At 51.0% G+C, this 17,766-nt stretch overlaps 1 protein-coding gene across 2 annotated transcripts in view; it reads left to right on the top strand.

The window, feature by feature from the left end:
• Nucleotides 1–17,766, top strand: part of HMCN2 (hemicentin 2) — a 133,595-nt gene that overhangs the window by 4,744 nt on the left and 111,085 nt on the right. For both annotated transcript variants that reach the window (XM_073222828.1, XM_073222826.1), the window contains exons 2-4: nt 11,325–11,395; nt 12,044–12,202; nt 12,996–13,118. In XM_073222828.1, coding sequence (XP_073078929.1) covers nt 11,325–11,395; nt 12,044–12,202; nt 12,996–13,118 — 353 coding nt within the window. The remainder of the gene's footprint in view (nt 1–11,324; nt 11,396–12,043; nt 12,203–12,995; nt 13,119–17,766) is intronic.

Below are 17,766 nucleotides of genomic sequence, written 5' to 3'. Positions count from 1 at the left end.
CTCAGTATGTCCCTGCGCTGTGATTTGTTAGTGTTTGTCTCCAATTAGACCGGGTCACAGGGAGGAAGACCACAGAGGAACCATGCCATTCTCATCACATCACATCAAGGGCATGTGCTGTCAATATGACATCACTGTTGATGTTGACCTTGATCACCTGGCTGAGGTTGCCAGGTGTCTCCACTGTGAAACTGCTCTTTTCTTTCTCCCTTTCCTCACTGTCCTCTTCAGAAGAAAGTCACTTTGCACAGCCCACACTTAAGAAGTAGGTATTGGGCTCCACCTTAATAAGGGTGAAGAATCTACATAAATTATTCATAGCTCTGCACAAGAATTGTCTCTTCTCCCCCATTTATGTATTCGATCATTTATCTATCAGTATGGCTTCATGGATATTTATTTCATACTTTGGGTTATGATCCAATATAATTTCATTTATTTTTTTGCTCAAATGTTTCCATCTTTGGTTTTCAGAAGCTCTTTTAACTGGCTTCTGTGTGCCTTTGACATATCCCCATTGTGGCATATATATATACGTATATTTTAAAGCACTTTCTTACTTTCTGGCACTACAAGATGTTCCAGATTCATCTTATATGTTTCCTGCCCCAGTCCTAGAATTCTCCAAAGAGCCTGGTTCCTTTTGTTTAAAAATGGTGCTAGAAACTAGGATTTGAATGCTAAGTGTACTTGTTGCTACTGAGATTTCATTGTTTCTAGACTTTTAGCTGACAGAGCCAGGAGATATATGTTGCATATATAACCTGTGTATATACCTGTATCTATAAACATTTCTATATGCCACCATCGGTATCAATATTAAGCTGGACACAGTTCATACTGATGTCTCCAACTCCAATTCATCACCATGTGGGCCATTCTAACCTCCTCCCCTTGTTTATATATAACCTCCCACCCCCGCCACACCGACTCCCACCATCCACCATCTTTTCACACAGCTGTCCAGTCCCAGCATATATGAAGATGTGGCTTTACCATTGCTAACTCCCACCCCATAGGAAGGAAACAACTCTATTAACTAGGGTATAGTTGTTTCACGTTTAGTCTTAAAGATGCCGCTTACTATTTTCCTGAGTTATGGAGGCCAACACCTTAGTCATATTCTTTGTATTTATCTTTTTCACTTTAAAGATAAGCTCAAATACTTATTCTTTCTGATGAAAAACAGAAACACCTTAGTCAACTTCCAAAAAAATTTCCAACTGTGATTTTTCTTGGAGTTGTGTTAAATCGTGATTTGGGGGGAAAATTATCCTTTTTAAAATATCCGTTGTTTCCATCTAGGAGGCACGATCCTTCCTTGGTCCACATATTTATTTCCTTGAGTAAAGATTTATAGGTGTTTTTTTTTCTTATAGATCCCACCCATTTCTTTTTAAGATCATTTCTAAATGTTTTGGTTTTTGTTACTATTTTGACCGGAAATCTTTTTCCATTACATTTTTCGCAAATGAGTATTGCTAGAATGTTGCAGAGCAATTCATTTTCATGTATTTATTTTGTGTCCAACTTTTTACTGAAGTTTTTCTTTTTTTAAGTAGGTCTAATTTTGGGGGTAATGTCTTAACTTTTCTAGGTGGACAACCACAGCCTGTCTGAATTAGAATATTGTTTCCCCTTTTCCAGTAAAATATTTCCCTAGTTTCTGATGTTTTGTGGTATTTATCAGCTAGAAGTTTCGGAACAATGCTGAATGGTGGCTGCATCCATTCATATCTTGCTTCTGATTGTAAACTGTTGTATGGTGTTGGCTCTCGATTTGAGGTTTTCTTCATCAGGTGAAGGAAGATGCTTTCATTCCTAATTTACTAAACATTAAAAAAAAAAAAAGACCCAAAACAAAAAACCCAAACAGGAATGGGCCCTGAACTTGAGCCCATGACTTCCTGGCTTTGTTGAGATATTCACACAATCTTTCTTCTGTTGACCTATTGATACGATTCCTTTATTTGTAACTGTAGCCACACTCCTTGCAGAAGCCTGCTCAGTCATGGTGGGCTACTCTTTAATATACAGCTGGATTCTATTTGCGTGTTGCTTAGGAGTTTTATTTCAATATGTGTGATCTGTAAATGATTTTCTTTGTGCTCTATGTCAGGTTTTGGCATCAGGGCTCATAGCTCTTTCAGTCAATAACTTGAATTATTGTTTCCTCCCAAAACTGCAAAATTAATACAGGCTTGTAAAATATTCTAATGATACAGCTCTCAAGAGATTAAAACAGTTTTAATAATTTTGTTTTCTTCTAGACTATGTGTGTGTGTGAATTACACACACACACATGTATATATGTACACTTAACTTTTTTATTATAAAAAGTGGGAAGACACTATGTTTTGCAACCTGCTCCCCACCCTGCACACACACACAATATATATCATAGCTATCTTTCTGTGCCAGGAAATACAGAGCCATCTTGTTATTTTTAATGACTGCATAAGATGAGACAGGAGGGGTTTTCATTTATTTTAATCTTATCTTGATTTATCCAGCCATTCCAACATTCTGGCAAATAGATTGCTTTCAGTCTCTTTCCAATAAGCACATACATACTTGCAAACATATCTATAGGAAAGATTCCCAGAAATGCAATCGCTTTGTTAAAGCATGTCTGTGAGTGGGAGTAATGCCATCTTGTCAAATCCTCCATGCTGAGTGATGGATCGCCTTCACAGTCCTTTTCTTTTGACACCCAAGTACTCCTTAGATATTATCCATCTTGAAACAATTAACATTGCTCCCTGGGGTGGGCTTCCTTGCCCTGAATTCCAGCGAGAATGCTTGGATGTCAGCCTCTGCTCCTTTGCACTCCCAAGTGGTCATGCTTGCCTCTATACACAAGTCTTCCCAAACCCAAAATAATGCAGAGATTTGCACATCCCTCGGCTGCCCAGGGCAAGCTCCTGTAGGCGTGACACCCTCCGTCAACCTCTGTGGATTCCAGCTGGACTTGCCAGCCTCTTTCTTTGGTCCCACAGCCCCGCTGGCCTTTGAGGGTCGGTTTGCTTATCCCTCCCCCAGGTGGAACACATGAGCATTTTCGGTTTTGGTAGCTTTGCCAAACTGCCCTCCAGAAATGCTGTACCATCTTGTCCTCCCATCAGTGGAGGAGTATTCTGCGTTTCCCCCACATCTTGCTGGCATCTAGAAACATTGTTCTTGCTTTTTGGGCTAATTTGATGGGTGAGACCTGGTGCCTCATTTTGATTTGCACGTCTGATTGGTGGTGAGCTTGAGCATCTCCTCTGGGTGGCCAGGGGGTAGTGGTGCAGGACGGCGGGACGATGCATATGCTTGACAAACGGAATTGCCTGGGAGCTGGGAGCTCACTTATGCACGTCCCTGTCGCTGATGGCACCTCATCAAGGGTGGTGGTCCTGCCTGAGCTTTCCAGACATGAGTCTGTGTAAGGCAAGTGGGGGAAGAAATGGGCAGGCGGGGGCTGGCTTCAAGAAGAGGAGCAGCGAGGTCAGGCCATGGTGGGTCTGAGAGCAGGGGGCTGCCCGAAGGGGCTGGGGCGGGCTGGGGTGGGCTGGGGCGGGCTGGGGCATTACGTCTGCCAATACAGCATGACTCTGGCCCCAGGGCCCCCTGATATGCCTGCTATTCATTCACTCAGTATGTGATTCTTGAGGGGTTACTATGGGCCAGGTGGGGGCCAGCTTGCCGTGGTACCTTCAGTCCAGTCCGGCCCCCAGTAAAGAGCCAAGTTCATGAACCATTAACCATTAACCATTAACCATTAACTGGTGTGGTCCTGTTACAAAGAGGCCCAGGCTGCTTTAGACGTGAGGAGACAGGAGTGGCATTTGAGTTGAGGTGGAGAGGAGCTTGGTGGGTGGAAGACGATCAGATGGGATGGAGGGAGCCCTCCGGGCAGAGGGAACGGCACAGCCCTGGCTCTGAGGCTGGCAGGAATGTGGATCTGAGCATCTTGAAGATGGGGAATCGGCTGATGTGGACACCCAGGCAGAGCCAGATTCCGGGTAAGAGGCCCACTTGAGGAGCCCTTAGGAGACTTGGCTTTGAACTGCTGGCCACCAGAGAGGAAGCAGAGGAAGGTTCTGGGGCCATTTTGGCTCTTTGGACACAGCCATATCATCGGTTGTTTCCTGCCCCACCATGTTTGTCCTTTGGGCTGTTCTCCAGGGAATCACATTCACCCAGACCTGGGCTCAGGGACTGTTGGAATTTTAGCAGGCTAGACTTCATTTTCACCTGTCCCTGCCTCTTAGAAATGGGAGCACTGAGTGTCAGAGAGAGGACACAGTGTGTCCATGCTGGTAGCAGACTGTGGAGTCCTGCCCGGGGTCACTGCAGCTGGAGGAGGGGCAGGCATGCATCCAGAGTTGGCCCCACGTGTCCGGCCCTGTTTTCGAGAATAAGCAGGGAGGGGCAAACCCTGAAAAGAGTCTTTGACAAGAGGTCTGTCTGATGCTGGACCTCTAGGGCCCGGCTGTGGCCCTGCCCAGCTCCTGCGGGACACACAACCACCTGGGTGGTTCTTCCTGTGCCTGAGCCTCATGTGCCCCAGGAGCTCCACACCCTCCGCTTGTCAAGTGGAAAAAAATCTGCCTATGGAGAGATGGTTCCGGGCCAGACTTCTGGGGCTCACATGCTCAAGGGTGGTGCACGCGGAGGCAAAGTCGCGGCTTGAATCATCTTTGCAGCTGGCTGGCCGCTGGGCCCTGCTCTGAGGGCCTGCATGCCACATCTGCCCAGCTGTTTGGCAAGTGCCTCCCTTTAGTCATGGACCTCCATCTCCCTCCAGGGACAGAATGAGGGACAGGGGACAAGAACTGAGCATCTGCAGCTTCATGTGCGGTGATCTGGGGTCAGACTGACTTGGGTTTGAATCCCGTCTCTACTGCTTCCTTACCGTAAAACCGTGGGCAGGTCCCTTTACCTCCCTGGGCCTCAAATTCTCATCTGTGAAATGGGGATGATAGGTTGCGGGAAGTTGCTGTAAGGTTTTTCTGAGCAAATGTGCATCGAATGCAAAGAATGGAACCTAGTGCTCAGCAAATACGAAACAATGGTAGCGTCATCAGCTCCGTGTGTTTGGAGGTAGTGTGGCCGGGGACAAAGGGCGCAGGCTTAGGAGCCAAACCTGTGGATTTGGACATTATTCTAGGTTGAATAGTGTTCCCACAAAATCCCTGTCCTCCCTAGAACCTCAGAATGTGACCTTATTTGGAAATAGGTCACTAATGATGTAATTAGTTCAGGTGAGGTCATCCTGCAGTAGAGGGCGCCCTTCATCCAATACGACTGGTGTCCTTCTAAGAAGAGAAGAGACACAGAGACAGACACAGGGTAAAGGCCCCGTGACACTGGGGGCAAACTGAAGTGCTAGTGGGTCTAAAGTCAAGGAACACCAAGGACTGCTTGTATCGCCAGAGGCAAAGAGGAAGAAGGCAAGGAGCAAATTCCTGCCTGGAGCCTTCAGAGAGGGCCCGGCCCGCTGACACTTTGATTTGGGGCATCCAGCCTCCAGAACTGTGAGAAAGTAAGTTCCCGTTGGGTAGAGCCACCGAGTCTGTGGTATTTTATTACGGGGGTCCTGGGAAACTAGTACAGACATTAGCTACCACTTACGAGCCGTGTGATTTTCAGCAAGCATTAACTTCTCTGAGTCTCGGCATCCTCATCTGTAACAGGAACAGGCTAATAAGGCCAAGCTGAAGGCTGTGAAATAATAAGTGCCCATTGCATAGAAGCTGCTGTTACCATTCTCACCACCACCTCCACCACCACCACCACCAGCAGCGTCATCAATATCATGTAGGAAGGGCAGCACATTAAGGCCAGGGATTTGTGTCCAGAGCCAGCCCTTCCTGAATAAGGTGAAGGAGGGAGATGGAGACGGGATGCAGCAACCCCTCTTGGTGGGTAAAGCTCCATGGGCAAACCAGGTGTCCTGCCCTGGCCTGGCACCTCACTCTGTCCTCTGGAAGATGGCTCTGGAAATGGCCGTCCTGCTGAGAGCACTCTGTCCTGGGGAGCTTTGAGATGGCGAGGGGTGATGGGGCCACAGGTCCCGTCCCAGGGGCGCTGATTAACAACAAGAAGGCATCCATCTCTGTCTCTCTGCCTGGAGCTGGGTCAGGTGTGTGTGTGTGTGTGTGTGTGTGTGTGTGTGTGTGTGTGTGTGTGTGTGTGTGTATGGAGGGGGCAGTTGAGCAGCAAGGAGAACAGGTGGCAAGAAGACCTCCACACCCCCAGCCCCTTCTTGACGTCTTGGAAGCCAGTCCTGCCCTAGAATGATGGAACTGGGCAGTAGCACCCAGTGCCCAGAGCTGGCTTATTTATTCATAACAGGAAGAAATCACAGGTGTGTGTGTGTGTGTGTGTGTGTGTGTGTGTGTGTGTGTGTGTGTGTGTGTGTGTCTCTATAAGGGTATACTCTCCTCAGAGCCTTCTTTGTTCAGAATTTGCGGCAGACTATTAAAAAGGTCTTGCGTTCGGTCTTTGCTGGGGTCCTGCTCGCTATCTCAAGAGGAATCACAGATGCTTTTGCCTGTCTGGCCAGGCCTCCCTTAGTATGGCCAACCCCTCTGCAAGCCCCAGATGAGCACATGTGGTTTCCTGCCTCGTTTTGGATTTGTTTCCCTGGGTGATGGGCAGCAGCATGCTGTGGTGGACATGCGGCACGGGATCAGCAAATATGACATTGGACTTGGCATTTGGCAAATACTTGCTGAGTGTTGGCTGCATGCCTGACATTATGTTAGGGCAGGAAATAAAGATAAATAGAACTTGGGTCCTGACCTGAAGATGCTCTAACAGTATTGAATTTGTTGACATATTGATTCATTCACTCATTTGAATAGTATTGATCTAGCACGTACCATGTGCCTGGAGCTGAGCTTGGCACCAGGTCTACAATGGTGAACAAGACAAGGGGTCACTGTTGACATGATATATCCGGTCAACTCTTGCACCAGATCTTCCCAGCTGACCTTGAAGAACTCTTTTCCTCTCTGGGCCTCAGTTTTCCCCTTCTTTAAAAAGATGGAGGTCTTTGGATCTCTTTATCCTCGACATTGTTACGTTTGGCATTGTAAGTTTGTAACCCAGTCAGTTTTTCCGAAGTCCATTCTGGCCGACAGGGTGACGGAGGCTGTGACAGGCAGAATAATGCCTCCTCAACAAAGATGTCCATGTCCTAATCCACGGGACCTGGAGGTCTCTTACTTGACATAGCAAAAGGGACTTTGCAGACATGATTAAGGGATCTTGAGAGGGAGAAATTGTCTTAGATTATCCCGTCCCACGGTGATTGTGAGGGTCCTTCTGAGGGGAGGCAGGAGGCCGAGAGCCAGAGAAGGAGATGTGACCACAGAAGCAGAGACAGCAAGAGAGGCTGAAGATGCTCCATCAAGGAATACAGAGGCTGCTGGAAGCTGGACAAGGCCAGGAAGCGGATTCTGCCCTAGAGCCTCTGGGAGGAACCCGACCTGCTGACACCTTAATTTTAGGACTTCTGGCCTCCAGAAATGAATGTGTGCTCATTTAAGACACAACATCTGTATTAATTTGTTACAGCAGTAATGGGAAACTAAAACAGAGGCCAGCCTTAAAAATCCTTTCCTGGCTCCTGGCTCCTGGCTCCTGAAATTTTCCAGGTCCTGTGTTAGCCATACAGTCCCTGGCCTTTAGCATGAGCTGACCAAGTGCTTGGGATATGAGGAGGTTGGACGAGGAAGTCATCGAGCAATCCTGAAGGACGTGGGGGAATTGGGATGGGCGATTTCCCAGAAAAATCTTCCTCTCTCCCAGAGTGCAAAATCTCCCAGAACAGCCTTGGCGACCGCTGCAGGGCCAGACTTTAGATGGTGCACCACCCCCACCTCCCTCTCCACCTTCCCCCACAGGGCCGCCCACGTTGGGTTTCTCAATCCAGTAAAACTGTTTAAAAAAAAAAAACAACTAAAAGAAAAGAAAAGAAAAACTACACAGGGAATTGTCATAGGTGCCCAACTTTTTATCTTGCCAAGTAGAATCGGGAGCAGAATCAACTCCCCTTGAACTGTTATTGTCCTTTCATGAAAGAGAGCAACCCTCAACACCCGCGCCCCCCCCCTCCCAAGCACACAGATCATAGAATAAAGGGCGGTCCTTCCAACTGGAGTGCCTTTTATTCTCACGTTGCTCTGAATGGGAGAGAATGTGGTCAGCCTGGCACTGGTCCAGCATTGGGAGGCACTGGGGTGGGCCAACACCACTGATAGATCGCGATGGGGAGGGTGGGGGTGGGGGTGGAGTGGGCCCCCTCCCCTCAGTAGGAACCCACCCCCCAACTCAGAGCTGGGCCTGGGGAGGCTTCTCTGGGTTTGCAGGCAGTGAGCAGTCTGTGTTGATTCTTAAGCAGGTGTGATGTGAGCAAGACCAGGCACCACTGACAGGTAGATGGATCCCAGGCTGGAACATCTGGGGATGAGAACAGTTACAGAGTTACTGAATTTGCATCCAGAGTCTTCACAAACGCTCTTGTCTTTGACACAACAATTCTGCTTTTTGAGAGTGGATCCCCTGGAAACAGCTGAACTAGTGCTTAAATGCTGTCGATCTAAAGATGTTCTTAATAGCACGGTTCCTTATAAAAATTGGAAACAAAATGATATTGGGCAAGTCCATTATTGGACATTTATACAAAGGAAATACTTTGTAGCTATTAAAACATGATTTTGAACCAAGTATTTGACCTTCTGGAAAGATGCTCACAGTATGTTGTTCAGTGAAAAGAATCAGGTTAAAATTAGCATGTTATTTATACTTCAATAGAAATTCTGCTTAAAATAGTGTGCCTGCATGGTAAACGTACTTACATGTTTTAAAGTTTTGAAGGTTATATATAAAAATACAAATGACTCTCTCTGGTTGTAGAATTTCCTTCTTTTCCTGGATATCAGAAATTTCTACATACAGTTCACAGGGAACAGTTGTTGGAGCTCAGTTTCTGGAGGTGTACTGCCCTCGGCTCATATCCCAGCTCTGCCACTTATTGGCTGTGTGTCCTTGGGCAAGTTCCTTAACCTCTCTAAGCCTCCATTTTCTCCTCTGTGAAATGTGGGTAAGCTTTGGACCTCCCAGGTGCCAGGGAGGAGTCAGTGAGCTAATAGGGAACCTCTCAGCAAAATGTCAGTATCATTGATGTCATTATTTTTTTAACGGTGAACACGTATTATCATGTAATAAAGAGATTACCAACGTCGAGTACAAATTTTGCTCTTCTCAGTCAAACTTGAATTTGAGGACCTCCTATCGGAGCAAGACTCTCTTTGCCTGCCAGGTGCGAGGTTGCCTGTTCACATTAGCAGGAGCAGCTCCCACTTACTGAGACTTTGCTCTGTGCCAAGCCCCATGCCAGGTGTTTCCCTCCCTGGCTTCACTGAATTCTCACAATGCTGGTACTCAGCTAGGAGAGATCGTGTTGTTATGTCCCTCGTTTTTACAGGTGGGGAAACTGAGGCTTGGGATAGTGAAGTAAGCTCCGAGAGGCCCTGTGGCTGGTGAAGGATGGAACCAGGATTCCCATCAGAGTTGAGGTCAAAAGTCAAGGGTGTGACTGAATTAGTTACTGCCCAAGTCAGAAAGAGGGAGGCCCTGGGGAAGGCTTGGGGAAGGCAGAGCAGGCGGAGAAGGGAGTGCTGGACAGGAAGAATAAATACAGAGCAGAACGGAGAGGCAGGGGCCTGCAGGGCGGGATTCTTCAAGTGGAAGGCAGAAGGCCAGACAATTCCATGGGCTTCCTTTTCTAAAAAGAACCAAGGTCTGCTGACTAGTTTTTTTGGAATTTTTTTAGGGTGACTGGAACTTAGAATTCTCGAACTAAAAATAGTCCATTACTAGAGTTCACCTAGCGCTCAAACTAAACATTTTCCTAAGTTTGCCCTCCATACCACCTTGCAAAAGTGCCTCAGTGCACACACGGCGAGGTGGAATTCTAGCCCCATTTTGGGGGCGCTGGTACCCATCTCATGTTAGCTGTGGCTTTCCATTCCTGCCATTAAAAAAAAAAGCTTTTCTTTAGGGAAAATTTCAAATATATACAAAGTACACAGAATAATATAATGAACCCTCATATACCCATCACCCAGCACCACGAAATACCAAAAAATATCTGCCATTCTTGTTTCATCCATACCTCCTCCCACCCTCCACCCCCTACTCAGCCATGATCACTTGTTACAGTTCTTTTTTTATGAGATACAATTTACATACATTGAAAAGCTCAAATCTTCCCTTTGCACTTCTGACAAACAGAACCACCCATGGAAACACCCTCCTCTCCCAATGCAGAACTTTCCTGCCTCCCCAGGCAGTTCCTTAGCATCTGCCTACCCACCAGACAATCTCTGGTCTCATTTTTTTCATCTCAGATGAATTCTGCATGCTGCAGAACTTTCTATAAAAGGAACCATATAGGCTGTGTTCTTTTGTGTCTGGCTTATTTGCAGCATTGTATCTGGGAGATTAATCCATGTGGTTGCCTGTCTTGGGAGTTTTTTCTGTTTTCTTGCCGAGTCGTATTTGATTATGTGAATATACCACAGTTTGTTTATTCTGTTCACCAGTGCACAGACATCTGGCTAGTTTCCAGTTCTGGGCTATTATGAGTAAAGCCGCTATGAACATTTGAGCATAAGTCTTGGTGTGGACATATGTTTTCATTTCTCTCGGGTAGAGACCTAGGACTGAGATGACCGGGTCACGTAGGAGGTGCGTGTTTAACTTTCCAGAAGTTTCCATTTGTCTTCCAAAGTGGCTGAGCCATTTTGCATTCCCACCACAGTGGACAGAAGTTGTGGCAACTGTTGTGTTTCCTGCCAACATTTGGAGTAGTCCACCTTGGTAACTTAGCTCTGCACTTTTTACATGAGCTGCTATATGGATGGAGTTTCTGGAAGATTTTACTCTTGCTAATTAGTCAGGCTTTGGCTTCTGTCTCTTTATTTTCCCAGATTTCCTTTCCCACTGAGGGTGGGGTGGCTGGCATGGTAGAGGTGACGGCAGGGGAGTCATGGTCACCCAACATTGGGGGCTGTGGTTCTGGGGAGGAACTGGGATTTGCGTTCTGTCTCACCTCTGAAGCTCCGGGCTGATTTGGAGCAGGGCTGGGGCCAGGTGTCAGATCTGATCCTGGCAGGTCTGGAGGCTGCTCCCCTTTTGTGGGGCCTCTGAGACCTGGGCCTCAGCTCCCCGCGCCACAGGTGGCACATGAGCTAACTGCTGCCCTGGCCCTGAAGGCCTGTGTCGGAGTAGCCCTAGCCCACTGGGCCTCTGTCTCTTCCCTACAGATATTGGCCCAGTGACCCTCACGTCGGACCCTGCCGTGTTTCAGAGGGAGCTGAGAGAGCTCTACGTGCAGGTGGGCTTCCCTGATCCCGGCGGCCAGCCCACTGGGACTTTCTCTCTAGTTCATGCCCGAAGCCAAGGTCTTTGCCCCACCCAGCAGCCAAGAGGGCAGCCTCCTGCAGCTGCTGTGACCTGCCTGCCTGCTTCCCAGAACGTGTGTTTATTTGGGGTCTATTTCAGGGCAGGTTACGGAAGAGCTCTGGGGAAGCAGCTTTGAACGCTTTCCTCTGCCCATGCCCACTCTCCTCCTGGCCCCCCCCCCACCGCTCTATCGTCCACGCCTTGCCTGACATGAAGTCTCTTTGGGGCATCTGGTAGATGTCCCAGGGCTCCCTCTTCCCCCCATGTGTCTCACTCATCACAGTGGTAATTAAACAATCATGTTGTGCATATTAGTATGGAGTCTGTCTCCCACCCCAGACGCCGTGGGAGGGACCATGCTGCTCTTGGCATGGGTGATGAGTGAGTGACCTGCTCGTCTGAAGTTGAAGCAGGTTGGCCACCATATGGTGTCTCAGGGAAGGGAGTGGCTGGGACCCTGGCCTGGCCCTCAGATGAGCAGCCAGGGGGCCTCCCACCGCCAGCTGGGTTTGGAGGGGTCCCCAGTGGGTCCCACCTACAGGAGGTGGATGGCAGCCGCTGACATGCCCCTGTCCCCCAGGGAGGCGGTGACTGCCCAGAGATGAGTATAGGGGCCATCAAAGCTGCTGTGGAGGTCTCCAACCCCGGCTCCTTCATCTACGTCTTCTCAGACGCGCGTGCCAAGGACTACCACCTGAAGGAGGAGGTGCTGCGGCTCCTGCAGCTTAAACAGGCACAGGTAAGCGGACCAGCCTTGGGGGGCTCGTGTGTGGGGCCCCAGGGGGCTCCAAGGAAGCCGGGGCCTCCAGTGCGAGCGAGGGTGGGAGCACTGCCTCCGTGGTCCCCGCCAGCCTCCGAGGCTGCAGCCCCAAGCTGGGCTGGTGATTCCAAGTGTGTTCTCATGCCCTGGGCCCCCCACCCTCCGGGCGCCCGCCTCCAGGCCAGGCTCACTCTTGATAAAGACCACACCACCCTCCGCCTTTCACACCCCGTCAACGCCTGCGCAGTCCGCCTTCTCCTGGCGTCTGCTCCCTGTCTCTGCGGTGCGTGTTGCCTTTTCCCTCTGTGTCAGGGTCTGGAAGACGCACTGGGGCCTTTGCTTCTTGCTTTTGCATTGAGGGATGGGGGAAGGGACGTGTATGGGGAAGGAAGGGCTGGCCTGTTTGACATCCTTGGGAGAAGACCTCAAGGGCTGGGACAGCTTCTCTGTTCTCCCGTCTAGAACAAATTCCTTCCTCCAGGTTTCTTGTCTGTGGCCGCCAGGGGCTGCTTGGTACCCCTCCCTTCCTGTAGACCCATTAACATCCCCCATTTATTGAGCACTACCTTATTTCTGGCCCTGTGCTGCGTTAGTCCCGACCCCCATGGTGTGGGTATTCCAGTCATTCCCCTTTTACAGATGTGTCACCTGAGTGCAGAGAGAGGGAAGGGCCTGCCCCAGGTCGCCCCTCCCTGGCTCCAGCCCCGGCACCTACACCTGAAGAAGGTGACCGGCGGGGACCGCGAGCCAGGCTTCCCGTCTCTCTTGCCAGGTGGTTTTCGTGCTGACGGGGGACTGTGACGACCGCACTCATCCCGGCTACCTGGCCTATGAGGAGATTGCTGCCACCAGCTCGGGGCAGATTTTCCACCTGGACAAGCAGCAGGTGACTGAGGTGAGCCTTCCCTGCTTCTCCTGCCTCTCTGGAGGCTGCCTGGTGGCTGGACAGCCATCAGAGATGAGCGTATCTATACCGAGGTGGGGGCAGGAAGCTCCGTGCTCGGTGCTGTGTGACATCATCCCACCAAACCCTCCTGCCCACCTACCCACCTCAGAGGCAGGTGCTGCAGGTGTCCTGATTTTGCAGGTGAAGAGGCTGGGGCTTGAGGAGGCACTCTGGTTTTTAGCCCAGGCTCCACAGGTTGTCCAAGTTGGCAGGATGGACCTAGCAAAATTTGGCAGAAGTGGGGGTATGGTGGGGGGAGCTTCTCCCCAGAGTCAGGGAACCGGGGTGTGGGTGGGGGAGCACAGGGCAGGGTTGGGGTGGATCAGGGGGTGGTCAGGGCATTCAGGCTGTGTTGCTGGGACAGAAAATCCTGCTTGGGGACTTGGCAGGGAGGGGCTTCCTTGGCCCCGTGCCAGGGTGCAGGGTTGCCAACGGTCTGCATTCACTCAGCCTGACGCTGACCGACTGTCTGCATCCTTCTGTGTTTGGACCAGCTTCCTGCCCTTCCCCACTCTAGGCTCCCTCGGCCACTCAGGGCTCTCCCTGCGTTACCCTCTGCCCTGCACATCCATCCCTCCTCAGGAGCCAGACGTGCTGTAAATGTTTCACAGCCATCTCCCTGGAAAGAACAGAATCACCCATTTCCATGGTGTAAATACCCCTATTTTGGCCGATTCCAGGGTGCTGTCATGAAGTCACCAAGCAGAGTTGGGAATTGATGCTCACAGATGACTTTCCTCAGCCTGTGTGAGCTGTTCCAGCATCCCACTGCATCCGTCTAAAACAAATCTGACCAGCAGGTCCCTCCCTGTTGTTCCCTGCAGAAGGTGCAGACCCCTGTCTGCCCCTGCCTCTCTGATCCCATCGCTGTGTTCTCCTCCTTGCCCACTGCTGCCGCCCTGCTGGCCCCTTTCCTATTTCATCAATGTCCTGTGTCTTTCCTACCCCAGGGCCTTTGCTCATGTGTTTTGTTTTTCCCACTCCTCCTCCCGGACTCCTTCTCATCCTCCTAGTCTTGCTGCAGTGTATCTCCACAGGGAGACCTTCCCTGACTTCCCATTGAGAGTAAGTCTTTCATATCCTCTCCTAGCTCCCCCAGCTGCTTCACACAATTGCCACTTTACAGCTGTGTGATTATTTAATGCCACTAGGCTGTGCGCTCTGAGGGCTGGGCCCTTACGGGTCCCATTTACTATTGCGTCCGCAGCAACGAGTGGCCACTGGCTTGTAGCAGGTGGTCTGTAATAGCTGGTGAGTGGACAGACGTGGGGCCTGAGTCTGGGCCGGGCCCTGAGCCAGCCCTGCTGCTGCCCCCAGGGGCGGGTTTTGTGTGTTGTATGTTTATGGACTGAAGAGAATGGTCTCCAGGGCCATGTTTAGATTAGCGTGCCTTAACTGCCTGTTGACAGATGGCGTTTATGGTTCTCTGCGACACACTAGGCTTTAGTTTTTGGCATGTCAGCCTACTCTGGCCCCGAGCCACCCAAGTGAGGGTGGGAAGCATTTCAGAGCGGAGGGGTGGCCTGGCCTTGTTTTGGGTGAGATCTGTTTGGGCAATTGCATGAAAATGGGGTTCCTGCCAGGGGCAATTCAGGTGGCAGGGCAACTGAGCAAGTCGGTGGGAGATGGCTTGTCCGGGTGTGGGCTGGGCCCCTTGTTCTCTCCCTTGAGACAGGGACCCGGGGGCCCAACCACCAGCTCTGGGTGGCCAGCCCTGCTGGGGAAGCCTAGCTGGGCCATGTGGGTCTGGCCTGGAGGGACTGCAGGTGGCCGGGACTGGCTGCCTCTGGCCGGAACCCCCTCCTCAGGGAGCCCTTCCTTGACTTCCCATCGGATTAAGATCCTCTGCCTGGATCCCTCTCCTTCCTAGCCTTGTCATTCCAGATGTCCCCGGACATTGGGCAAGCCTGCAAAAGCGGCCAGGGCAGCCAGGCTGTGTTCCCTCCACCCGGGGATGGGGGCGGAGCCTCTGCGTGAGCCAGGGGGCCGCAGCTGGGAAAAGGACTCCCTGGGGGTTCCAGAGCCCCCAGACTGGGTGTGTGCAGCTAGTCCTCTTACCTTCCGAGGTCTGACAGTGTGGCAGGAGAGGCACCCCGGTCCTTGGTCCTCCCTTCGCTCATTGAGCACGTGCCACGTGCCACCGCAGCCTCAGGGGCACAGACCGCCCAGCAAGCTTAGGCCGTGTTTTGGTGCTTTTAGCTTCGTTCCCTTGTGGGGGTGACCCCTCTGGTTCCAGGGATCCCCTTTGTGGTTCCGGGGTAACTAAAGCAAGGTGAAGAGTGCCTCCCCCTGGCAGGATTAACCTGCAGCTTTTGCTGTCCTTCAACAGACAGGGGAGGCAGGAGACATGGTCCCTTGGGCTTGTCCCAGAGGTGTGTGTTTGGGGTCAAGACTTAGCTAGGTCCAGGGAACCCCTCACCCAACAACTTCCCACCGGCTTCTCCTGGCTCAGGCCCAGCTCAACGTATTGTCATCAGCCCCAACGACTGGGTCGGAATTTCTGGGCAAACCCTCTCATCCTGCAGCCTTCCTGGCCCCAGGAAGTCCTGTTCTGGGGGCTTGCATCCGTCCCCTGTCCAGCACCAGCAGGTACAGATATGGCAAATTGCCCAGACTCTGCATATCAGCCCTGGAAGAACTGCCTTCTCAGACAGTAAGTGGTGGAGTGGGGTCTGACCAAGTGGTTCCAGTTGATGGATCCGGAGGCAAGGCCCCAAATGACTTCTCCTGGACCCTCCCCAGAGGAGGGTCAGGGCCACATGCTGGCTCCACACCCCAGCCCTGGCACTTGCCCGCAGTGGGACCTTGAGCACTATACTTCACCTCTCCGGGCCTCCACGTCCTCCTGGGCTCAGGTGGGTGTGGGTGCCTCGCCTAGTGAGGCGGTGGGGACAGTGGGGACAGTGCATGGGGCACTGGGAAGCCCTGGGGAAGAGCTAGTGATGGCTATGACTCCAGACCCTGTGCTTTGGTGTGGAGCCCAGAAAACACCATCCTTCTCCAGCGAAGCCCCCTGAAGAGTCCGAGCTCTCTCTGGAACAGGTTCCCAGGAAGGGGGAGCCAGGGGTGAGTGCACAGCAGGGGCCAGCTGGCAGGGGCCAGAGCTTTCTCTCCACGACGCCCATGGAGCTTCCTGACATAGGCTCCAGAATCTGGCCCTCAGCTTTCTGATATGTGGCTCTGAAGCCCATGTGGCCCCCTGGCTTCCCTCTCTGCTTCCTCAGCTGCTCTGGCTGTCAGGTGGCCTGGGAGGAGCCACAGGGGGCTGATTCACCTGCTGTGAGTGGCCCAGTGGCCATCACCCGGCTGGGGTAGCAGTGCCACACCCTTTTATTCCTTCCCGTTGGTGACAGAGAGATGAGCTCTGAGACAGTGCTTGGCTCCCAGGCCCCTGGTCCTGCTGACATCTGGAAGTCATTGCCTTCACCGCATAAACACTGAGCTTGCTTGATGCCAAGCTCTGGGCTCGGAAGGCTCCCCAGATTCTGCTTTGAGCCCTGGGGGCGTTGCAGGGTCCAGAAGGCTTTGTCTCCAGCCCTGGGCCTGCAGGAGGGCTGGCCTTGCTCCAGGCAAGGGGGTCATCCCACCTTGCTTGGTGAGGTGCCTTCAGGGCAGGCCCCAAGTTCATGCCGCCTTTTGGTGGGGTCACTGGCATGCTCTCCTGTCTCAGCCTTGTCCGTGGTTCAGTAGCCTGAACTCCTGGGCATCTTCTCTCTGTCGAAACATCCTAGAGCAAGCTTGTAATGACAGTTTCAACACGGTAGTGGGTGTGACTGGTCTGGGTGATTGTCAGCTGGTGCGCCAACACCTCCTGGCAGCTTTGCTCAGATGTGATTTCCCCCTGACCCCTGACACGGCCTGGCCCTGGGGAAGAGGATGGTGCTCATAAAGCTGTTGCTTTGCTCTGGAGGAGTTGCCGCACTTCCTTGGCCAGCTTCTGTCCATCTCTCCAGCTGTGAACCTTGGCTGCTGCTTCCTTCCAGTCCACCCCCGCGTGGATGGAGAACCTTGTCCCCATTCCTTGGCAGAGACAGGTGGGACCTTTTCAAGAGAAACATTACTTCGAAAGCGAGGCAAAACAGAAGAATGAAGTAGCTGCAAGTATAAAAACAGATGGGTTTTCAGAACACAGAATTCCTATCTTGTAATAACTGAAATCTAGCTGTAAAATCCAGGCACATATGTTCCAATTCAGTCAGAACAAAACATACTCATTTTCTAAATCTCAGGCAGTTCTTCTAATTCCCTTTTTCTTGCATGGAAGCTCAGCTGATAGGCAGAGCTGAAGGGCTGATTTAGAGCAAGGAGGGCCAATGTGTAGCATGCAACACACCACCTTCTTATCCCACGTCCAGGGCAGACATTACTAATCAATTACAGAACTTTTTCTAATTGAGGCTGAATGTGGCCTCACATTTCTTCAAACAGTATTCCAGGAAGCCAGTTCCAGCTGATTACAGTTGACAAGCAATAGGATACCACTATGGTTGCTCAGGTATATGTTAAAGTCATGGCATACTTGGTCTTTTTAAATGACTTTTACTTTTAAAAAATTATTCTGAAAAATCTCAAAGATATCGAAAAGTAAAAGAACATA

Source organism: Manis javanica, chromosome 2 (genome assembly GCF_040802235.1).
Source record: "Manis javanica isolate MJ-LG chromosome 2, MJ_LKY, whole genome shotgun sequence".
Lineage (NCBI taxonomy): Eukaryota > Metazoa > Chordata > Mammalia > Pholidota > Manidae > Manis > Manis javanica.
Note: the sequence above shows the minus strand (reverse complement) of the source record. Positions and strands in the feature narration are given on the sequence as shown.